Source organism: Phalaenopsis equestris, unplaced genomic scaffold (assembly GCF_001263595.1).
Source record: "Phalaenopsis equestris unplaced genomic scaffold, ASM126359v1 Scaffold000412, whole genome shotgun sequence".
NCBI classification, from domain to species: Eukaryota; Viridiplantae; Streptophyta; class Magnoliopsida; order Asparagales; family Orchidaceae; genus Phalaenopsis; species Phalaenopsis equestris.
In genome coordinates this window covers 137,608-148,139 of record NW_018164853.1, presented here as the reverse complement: position 1 = coordinate 148,139, position 10,532 = coordinate 137,608, and the positions used below count along the sequence as shown (strand labels likewise).

The 10,532-nt window shown below is 35.3% G+C and overlaps 1 protein-coding gene across 1 annotated transcript; it reads left to right on the top strand.

Annotated features, from left to right (window-relative positions):
• The first annotated feature begins 2,296 nt into the window (after window positions 1–2,296).
• LOC110027033 (pyrophosphate--fructose 6-phosphate 1-phosphotransferase subunit alpha) lies at window positions 2,297–10,231 on the top strand. The gene is made up of 19 exons (XM_020728292.1): window positions 2,297–2,536; window positions 3,387–3,559; window positions 3,751–3,863; window positions 5,707–5,781; window positions 5,884–5,997; window positions 6,080–6,147; window positions 6,351–6,434; window positions 6,627–6,680; window positions 6,958–7,038; window positions 7,146–7,239; window positions 7,320–7,393; window positions 7,479–7,589; window positions 7,669–7,713; window positions 7,794–7,850; window positions 8,091–8,195; window positions 8,283–8,399; window positions 8,541–8,644; window positions 9,299–9,464; window positions 9,894–10,231. Exons 1-19 carry the CDS (start codon window positions 2,447–2,449, stop codon window positions 10,020–10,022), a joined length of 1,854 nt encoding a protein of 617 aa, XP_020583951.1. The 5' UTR covers window positions 2,297–2,446; the 3' UTR covers window positions 10,023–10,231.
• Window positions 10,232–10,532: the final 301 nt, after the last annotated feature.

Here is a 10,532-nt window from a genome sequence, read left to right as displayed (position 1 = left end):
TCACAAGACAAGAACCCAAACAGGGAAGATCAAAATCAAAGTTTAGTCACCAGTCAACCTGCTGAAATTGTGGTAAGGCTGTCCACATAAAAAGGAAATGCAGGAATCCCAAGTAGAAGAATAACGATGACGCTAATGTTGTAACTAAAGAAATATAGGATGCACTATTACTGACAGTTCACATTTCTGTTGATGACTGGATACTGGATTCAATGGCTTCCCTCCATACATCTTCCCACCGGGAGTTGATGTCAAACTATGTTGCAGGTGACTTTGAGAAGTTATATCTGGCTGTTGGAAAAGCTCTGGATGTGATGGGGATGAGAGACGTTGATATTGCACTCTTTAATAAGAGCAAATGGACTTTGCAAAAGGTCAGACATGTTCCCGAGTTGAAGAAAAACCTCATCTCTATTAGGCAGCTCAATGAGGGTGGTCATTTTGTAGTGTTCTCAGATAGCACATGAAAGATTACCAAAGGAGCATTAGTACTGGCTCGGGGTAAGAAAACTGACACACTATATATGACTACAAATTTATTCAGGTAAAGACACATGAGTCATAGGTGCATTATGAGGAAGAAGAAAAATGTTAATTTCTTGAAAAGCGGCAGAGCGCCAAAGGCAAGAAAATCGGACCTTGTACAGACAAATGATGGAGAATCACAGAGCTATGAAGAAATCTTGCAAGATGAAAATTCAAGAAAGTGGGAGCTGACCAAGGAGGTGGAGACGGATTCCCTGTCAGGGAATCAGACTTGGGAGCTGACAGAACTTTCACCAGGGAAGAAGACATTGCACAACAAGTGGGTGTACCGGGTGAAGACTGCGCTTGATGGCTGTAAGAGGTACAAGGTTGGACTTGTTGAAAAGGGTTTTCAGGAGGGGCAAAATATTGCTCATGCAGTGGGAGTTGTAAGCAGATACAACAGTAACCTAGGAAAGAGCTTGGTGGTACAAGGCTACGTTGACGGTGATATGTCAACTGAGGGTGTTACTCGTGAGAAGCTGAAATTGTGCTCGACTTCAGTTGGTCTTCTGGCATGAAGACAAAGGCTTTGAGTTGCAGAGGTGGAGACTATCATGTTTGAGGAAAAAAGTCGGTATAGCTAGGAGATGATGCAATCATTAGGTGATGCAGTCAGTGTCTCAGTCTCCAAGTGGGAGAATTGTTGGGTAATGTGGAGACTCGGCCCACTGCAATTTAATTAATTATTATTAATTAGCTTCCTAATTAAGAATCCTACTTACCGCTCACCTACCTTCCCACCTACCGTTCACCTACCACATCCCATCTGCCGCTCACCTATCTCCACCTACTGCTCTCATGGTTTCTATAAATAGCCTCTTATGGCTTTTTATAAGACACAAGCCCACAAGCCAAACAATGCTAAGCAAGGGCCAAGCCAAGTCCTTTAAGAGAGAAAGGGAGGAAGATAGAGAGAGAGGAAGAGAGAGAAGAAAATAAAGATTTTTTTTGTAAACGTGGAGGCGTTCGACGGTGTAATTTCTCGATGAAATAAAATCCACTGCAGCTCTGTTGACATAGTCAAATTTGCCGAACCACGTAAATCCGTGTCGCTCTGGTGTCTTTTCTGCGTGCAATTTTCTCGTTTCATTTTTCGCTCTATTGTCGTCGCTTTCACAGCAATAGCTTGGCTCGTTTATTTCGATCCAATCTCGATCCACGAAAAAAAAAATAATTCAATTTTCAAGCGATTAACGTTATTCAAGCATTCACAACCTCAACAGCGGCAAGTTTTCAATGCATGTTCTCGCCCTCTCAAATTATCAATAACAAAAAAAAATGCTCATCAGTAATTTAAATCTATACTTGACCCAAAATACAGCTTTTCAAACTAAAAATAAGAAAAGCTTGGCAATATTAACTCATTCCAAGATAATAATAATAATAATAATAATAATAATAATATTATTATTATTTTCCTCAAAATGAGCATTGTAATAAAGATCATTATGAAAGTAATTTGATCTAAAATTTTTATTAATACATCACATTCTTCTTGCTACAGAAGTTCATATGTTTTTGGGCCAACCTGTAATCTAATGTGACAATCTAACATGACAGTGGTCATAAATACGATTCAAATCGACCAAACATCGTTAATCTGAATGTTCATCAAATCTAATCTGAATCGACTGACTCAAATCCAATCCATCGATGCGCCAATCATCTTCACGAACAAATATTACTTGAGAAATTCACATATACAGATTGATTGATATTGAAATAAGATTTTCTCGAATATGATTTCAATGTGATCATAATGTCTTCTTCGCGCACTCAATCATTTCATTTTCAGGACTAGCCATTTTATGGAAGCGACAGGTGGGGGTGGTTGTTACCTCCGCCAACCATAGGACTATAAATACCCCACCTTAGGTTTTCCTCGCCGGTCAGACGAGGTGGAAAAGCGTAGAAGAGGATGGACTCCGACTATGGCGTTACCCGCGAGCTTTCAGATCTACAGAAAACGCGAGTTCGCTATCAGCCGGAGCTGCCTCCTTGCCTCGAGGTCATACCTTTGTATCTTCGAGAGCTTCTTATCTGGATCATGGTTATAGTGTTTGTCCATTGCTTTGCATATTAGATCTGACATTGTTTGATGAATATCGATCGAATGTTTTGACTACGTCTAGAATTCTTGGTTTTGCTTAGATGTGAGCGAGCTGCATTTGTGTGGGCATTCTGTTGCTGTCTCCATTAGACTGAGATCGCAGCAGATTTTATTGTAGATAAGCATGCAATAGATTTTTTTTTTTTATTGATCCGATTTGTTAGCGTGGTTGAGTTTTTTATTATGATCTATGTCCAACTTGTTGTGTTCCAATTTGATTTTTTTCCATTTGTATTTTTTTTTCCTTTTTCGTATTGTTCGATTCGTACTTCTTCGAGCTTTGGGGGCTTAATAAGGAAGGTATTTGATCTCAAAGATATGTTTTCGTTGGACCTTTGAATTTCTTATCTTTTGCTGCCTTGGTTTACGATTTAGTCTCTGTTGGTGGAATCTAGCACTTTTTCTGGGATGAGAACCTTTTTCTTTTTTATCCAAGTTTGATTCTGTCCGGACTCTGTTAAACGTTAGTGTTGATGCATCTTTTCTCCCTCATTTGTTTCCTCATTTTTTATGTGTGACTGTTGATTTGCGATTGTGAATTCATTGGATGTGCATGTTCTGTAAGCGTGCATCATGAATCCATAAAAATTACATGTTCTTTTAAATGTATGTATTATGATTTACATTGACATAAACAAAGATGAATGACGCTTACCTAAGCGGAAACTTGATTATGATTCTGTGATAGTGAAACTCTTTTGGCTGGCATCATCTTAAAGGGCTTCTTCCTGTTCTACATCTTGTTCAGGGCGCCACTGTAAGGGTAGAGTTCGGCGATGGGACTACTGCTGCAGATCCAGCTGGAGCTCATGTCATCAGCCAAGCTTTTCCACGTACTTATGGTCAGCCTTTGGCTCATTTTTTAAGGGCTACGTCCAAGGTTCCAGATGCCCACATTATAACCGAACATCCTCCTATAAGGTCTGCATATACGTGATCACTATTGACTAATATTGATATGATAGTCTCTGCTGTTAGTGCTTTTCCTCTTTGAATTTTGTCCTTAAATAATGGGTAAGTTATAGCAAATGGAATTCCCAATCATCTAGTGCTTTTATTAACTTATGCTATTTCTTTTTTTTTTCTGTATCGATTCCAATGCCATGTTGCAGAGTGGGTGTTGTGTTTAGTGGGAGGCAGTCTCCGGGTGGACATAATGTTATTTGGGGTCTTCATAATGCTATCAAGATTCACAATCCTAACAGCACTTTGCTTGGCTTTGTTGGTAAGCATTTGCTTTATTTGCTTATTTTCACCCAAGTAGATTAATAATACCTTGATGACTTTTAGATGGAGCCATGGAGGTCATTATGGCCCTTTGATAATTTAGGAATTGATTAAGGGGAGTTAACGCAATCTTTATCGGATGATAACATGTGAATTGAACTTGAATTTGTAAATAAGTTGCACAAATCATAGCATTTTTTTTTTCTTTCAATCAAGAATGTATTTTTCATACTCTGTTGGTTTTCTTGGATGGATATCTTACTTTGTTGTTTTAGCATTGCAGTTATTTATTATTCCAAATGGTGTAACATTATTTGTTGGTTCTAGTTGTGAAATCCCATGTCAACAAATACTAAGTAATCTTCTATGAACATGGTTCATCATTGTATTTTATCTCCTTAATATGCATATTGTAAAAGATACTGAAAATAATAAAAAATAAGAATGTGTTGCACAATTTTTGTGTTTGTGATCGTTTAGTTCAGTTGTTATTATTAGTATAGTTGGCCGAGAAGTTGTAGGATAATAACTACAAAAGCTACTGCGAGTATAGCTCTAGTTGTTTGGCTGCACTTAAGATATGTATGATATATAAAGGTACATGACATTTTTTTCTTTGGTAAAAGAACACCGTGGATCAACTTTATCATTCAAAAAAACAAATTTGCCCTCATTCATTTTTCTTTTAACATTTTAATAAATTTATGACATCTTATAAAGATATTATTAATTTAAAGGCATAACAAGTTTATGAACACTGTTCATTTGGTATTATTTCTAAAAAAAAAGTTGAAAAAATTCTACAGAATATATTTGCCCATTTGATAAAATATTTTGGGTAATTGGTCCCATAAATAGCTCACAAAGTAGTCGTTATAGTAATAACCTATATTGAAGGCTAACATAAACATTTTCAAGAATAAAGAAAATTATATTAATTTTTAAATTCTTAGTAATTCGTCAAATCAATTGATTATAACTATTGTAGATAAAGTAAGGCACATGGTTAAAAATCTAAGTTATTTTTTTATTTTTATCTATCTGCTTTCAAATGGTTCTTCTTAGCAACAACTACAAAATTGCAGCCAGAAAGTAAACTTTCACCGCCATCTAAAGTAACTTCTGGTATAGTAGGTGATTTTGAATCATCCAAACTTCTGTCTGTTTTTAGTTAACCTGTTTTTCTTTTGTTGAAGATGCAGTAAAGCTGAATCAAATGGGTCCTAAGAATATATTTATGCAAAATAGGGCTACGGTAAATCTTTTAAAGGCCCTATTATGAACTTTAGGTTTGCTATCAATGGTAGTTATGGAGTTGATGATGGAAATTTGAAGGAGTGGTGACAATGACAAAGAAATGTTTTATTGATGGACTTGCAGATGTATATGGCGAAACTATAACCGATCAATGGTGGTCGTTTGTGTACAGAAGCTGCTGTGAACAACAAATCTGGAGAGGGTGACTTGTATTAATTGATATGAATAGTTTACTTAAGCAGCTAATGATTAAGTAATGTTTTTTGATGTTTGACTACGTAAACTTTAATTCACATATAAATAGATTTGAGTTTAAGTTCAAACTTAATAATAAACTTTATGGCTGTTATAGTGTGCGCCAAGTTTTTTTTCTAGGAATATTGTACGCCCATGTAGCATGATTTCCTTTACTCTGTTTCTATAATTTTCCCTTCCAACATTTCATGATTCCTTTATAAAACTCGGAACATAGTAGTAAGGAATGGATGCAAGAGTTACTCCATGTGCAATGTATGCATGTTTTCAATTAGGGGAGTAAGATAACTTTGATCTTGTTTTTATTTTTATTTTTGTGGTGCATATAGGTGGTACTGAAGGTTTGTTTGCGCAGAAGACCCTTGAGATCACAGATGAAGTTCTTTCCTCATACAAGAACCAAGGTTATTTGAAATTTGGCTTCATAGTTTTATTTTATTTTATTTTATTTTTGTTTGGCCATATGTTTATATTTTTATTAACTGTAACCTTTGAGGATTCTCTAGGTGGCTATGATTTACTTGGACGAACCCAAGATCAGATTCGAACTACCGAGCAGGTTAATGAAGCATTGGATTCATGCCAAGCATTGAAATTGGATGGTCTTGTCATAATTGGAGGTTTAGAATTTCTTAAAATCAGATTCTTTTCAGTCAAAAGAGTTTTTAAAGCCTTTGAAATATATTTCTTTTCTCTTCGCAGGAGTAACTTCCAATACAGATGCTGCACAGCTAGCTGAGACTTTTGCGGAGTCAAAATGTTCAACAAAGGTATTTGGAATTAGCAATACTAGTTTCTAGGTTTAGATTGTGGTTATTGTTTCTTTTATTTACAGTAACTTTCTTGAAGCATATACTTATGGCTCCTATATTGTCTTGGTAAGCTGCTAGGCAGTTTATTCTGCTTTGAAGCAAATTTTATTCTCGGGACTTTGTATTTAATTGTTCTTCATTGATCATTCTATTTTTGGCAGGTGGTTGGTGTTCCAGTCACTTTGAATGGGGACCTTAAAAACCAGTTCGTTGAGGCAAATGTTGGGTTTGACACAATATGCAAGGTATGAATATGATCATGTTAACGTAAGAATCTAAAGATGAATTCAGGTGCAAATATGAATTTTCTGTAGGAGCTCTGATGGTTTTTTTTTCCCCGTCCTATTCTCCATATATACAAAACTCCCACGATTGCTTAATATTACTTGCGGACACCTTGTTTAAAGTGTAACTTATTGTACATGCTCTGTTGACAGGTTAACTCACAGCTTATAAGCAATGTTTGTACTGATGCTCTATCGGCTGAGAAGGTAGATAACTCGCTTTGAAATAACCTGTATGACTACCATTTAATGGTGACAGACTACAGTAACAAAGGCTGATGATATTTTGTGCATGGTATCTTATTGGTTTTTCATGTAACTAACCATCTCTCTACGGCCCACAATCTTCTTTTTTTTTTTTTTTTTTTTTTTTTTTTGTTTGTTTGAGTACATAAGCTTACTGAATGAAGTAGTGCTTTGTGACTTGTTTTGTTATTTATTTGAAATGTTTAAATGTCCTTGGTTAATCTTTTGTTTTTTGTAGTATTATTATTTTATTCGACTAATGGGCCGGAAGGCTTCTCATGTGGCTTTGGAATGCACTCTCCAATCACATCCCAACCTGGTATGGCTTTCTATTGTACTTTTGCCCTTAACTGTTATTTATTTATTTATTTTACTTTGGATCTTGATAGTTGTTGTCATTTTTTCTTTTTTTTTGAATGTTGCTAGGTTATACTTGGAGAGGAGGTAACTTCATCAAAACTTACACTTTTTGATATTACGAAGCAACTATGTGATGCAGTGCAAGCTAGAGCAGAGCAAGGTTTGAAGGATTTTAGTTCTGATTGACGTTCTCTTACCATCTATTCCGGTTTCCTGATTGGCTTGTTGATTTTTCTGCAGAGAAGTATCATGGAGTGGTTGTTATCCCTGAGGGTTTGGTTGAAAGTATTCCTGAATTGTACGCTCTCCTGCAGGTATTTGGCTGCTCTTAACTGTACTGCTGAGTGCATTGACTTCACAGCTCAGACTTATAATGCTGCAAGACCTCAACTGTAACAGGAAATTCATGGTCTTCATGGCCGAGGTATTTTACCGAATAACATCTCAGATCATCTTTCCCCATGGGCATCAGCTTTATTTGAATTTTTGCCCCCGTTTATCAGAAAACAGGTCAGTTTTAGTTCCTTTGAGTGCTTTGATCTTCTTGTTGGAATTGTTGTTTAATAACAGATTTTTTTTTATGATACAGTTGCTTCTCCGTCCAGAATCTGATGACTCGGCACAGCTGTCTCAGGTAATTTTTTTTTTCAGTTGGCTTTAATGGATTTCTTGGCTCAATTCTACCTCTAAAACGTGTCATTTTGTTATGAACAGATCGAAACTGAAAAACTTCTTGCTTATTTGGTCGAGGCAGAAATGAACAAGCGGATGGTGAGCATTCTCTCCTTTCACAGAACTAACTTGACATGATTACGAGTATTGCATTCTTATTTCAACTCAATATTTTGTGCATTTCATCAAAATCCTCTGAATACATCAAAAAGACAAATAAAAAGATAATTTTCTTTTTCATATATTTGCCAATTAATGTTTTGAAAGTTTATTTTAATTATTTGCTGGATGGTCTTGTAAGATTTAACTTTTGATGTATGTTTTGTATCATGTTTGCAGACAGAAGGTACATACAAAGGAAAGAAATTTAATGCAATATGCCACTTTTTTGGTTATCAAGCTCGGGGCACTTTACCATCAAAGTTTGATTGTGACTATGCCTGGGTAAGTTTCTTTTTGTTTTAGTGCTGTAACTTGCTCTTGAATTTATTATGTTATCATTAAGTAACATTGCGAGTTCTTTGTGTTTAGGTTCTAGGACATATCTGTTACCATATTCTTGCAGCAGGTCTCAATGGTTACATGGCTACCGTAACAAATTTAAAAAGCCCCGTGAACAAGTGGAAATGTGGTGCTGCACCAATTTCAGTAAGATGAACATTCTACCTTTTTTCCTACAGCGTTTTTATTGAATCAGCATCTTTATTCAAGTAGAACTAGACGATGAATAACTCGTGGGTTTTAAGTATACTTTACATAGAGAAATGAATTTTTCTTGTTAATTTCAAGGCAATGATGACTGTGAAAAGATGGTCCCGTGGTCCAGGAGCTAGTCCGATTGGGAAACCAGCTGTCCATCCTTCTACTATTGACTTGAAAGGAAAAGCATACGAGTATGTTTTCAAATTCTATTGTTCTTAATCTGCCATTTTGTTGATGCCAGGATTCTTCCATTGAAAATCTTTTACAACTCATTTGGTTTATTGTAGTTGGAAATTATGTTTTAAAAAATGATGATTTACTTGTCATTTTGCTAGAAATCATTATGGATTTTATTGTAACTAAATATTGTTATGGATTTTAAAGTCTACGAACGTCTTCAAAAGTTTTAGAAGTGAGGATTTTATTCTCACTCTCAAAATGATTGAATAAATTAATAACTTTTTGTTTTCCATTTGCAAGCATCTAATTAAGCCCTTGGCAAAATTCTAGGAACAAAGATTGCAACGCTTGAAACTTTGCTATTTACAAAAGCATCATCTTACATCCGTTTTTTAATTTCTCACCCAAATATTAAAATGCACAATAAATCCTCAGCTCATATTTTATTTCTATAAATTCTCAATGGTTTGATTGTGACGTGCATAAATAAACTATCTTAATAGTTCAAAGAAATGATACAAGTATTAGTTTATAACTATTGAAGTATTGAGTGTTTTGTATGTAGTTCTTCCAAAAAAAAATGTTCTCTACCAGTATCTAATAGTTATTATATTGATTTCTTGCTTTTTATCTTTGCATCAATTTACTAAACTTACTACTTTCAGGCTGTTGAGAAGCAATGCATCTAGCTTTTTGATGAATGATCTATATAGAAACCCCGGACCGCTTCAATTTGATGGTCCAGGTGCTGATGCTAAGACATTCACATTATCTGTTGAAGATCAAGATTATATGGGCCGGATTAAACTATTACAGGAGTATCTAGATAAGGCTAGTCCCATTTCGTTATCTATTATTTGTTCATTTTATTTCTTTCTTTTTGGGTAATTATTATCGCAGTTTTGTTAATATGAATCCACATAATTTCCATCCATGGAAACCATTTAGTGACATGGTACCTTTATTGTTAACATTCTGGTCTGAGCTTTGTTTTCTTTAGCAATCTCAAAATATTTGATTCTATGATTATTTGTTAATGCCCTTTTTTCATACTTGCAAGAACTCTATGAACCTAATTCACTGCTACGAACCTAAATTTGCACATAATTTCCATCATTTGTTTCTTTCTAGTTCTTTTGTAGAGGTTATGAGAAAAGATACCAGTTTTTTATTTTCTGTATCAAATAAATTCGACTGATTACATGCTCTGTATTCTGGTGAAGATGTGAACTGATATGATGGATCCTTTTATATTTACAGGTGAAAAAGATAGTGAAGCCTGGATGCTCTCAGGAAGTTCTGAAGGCAGCTCTTAGTGCCATGTCCTCTGTGACGGATGTCCTCTCTGTAATATCATCTTCCTCTTTGAACTCAGTTGGACCTCTCTGACCTGCATCAATCACCAACCACCTTTTGACTACTTGATAACTATTGATTTATATTCCTCAGTGAGATCTCTCCTCTTTTTTCAGAAAAATAAGAGCTATTGGATTTCTGCGGCTTGAATTTTATTTGAACTTTTTCTTTTGTTGATATTATGTTGAGTTCTGCCATCCCTGTTTTCCTATATTTGAATAATTATTTATAAACATTTTGATTTAAAACATTACAAGTGGCATTCTTAGATTTATGGGAAAGACATCTATTGCTTTCAGTGATTTCATTCATGAAGGTGTGCATATTGTATTAAACATAAAACAGAAGTACAAAAAAAGTACAAAAAAGAAGTCCTCCGACTAGTGCAAAAGAGGCCCTATCACCTCAAAGGATGACAAAAGCATCCAGGATTTGGGAAGCGAGTCAAAAGAAAAACTACGAGTAAGTGCACTTTGAGCACAAAATTGAGCAGCTCGATTGAGCTCCCAAGGGATTAATTGAATAATTACTTGTCTAAGCAGA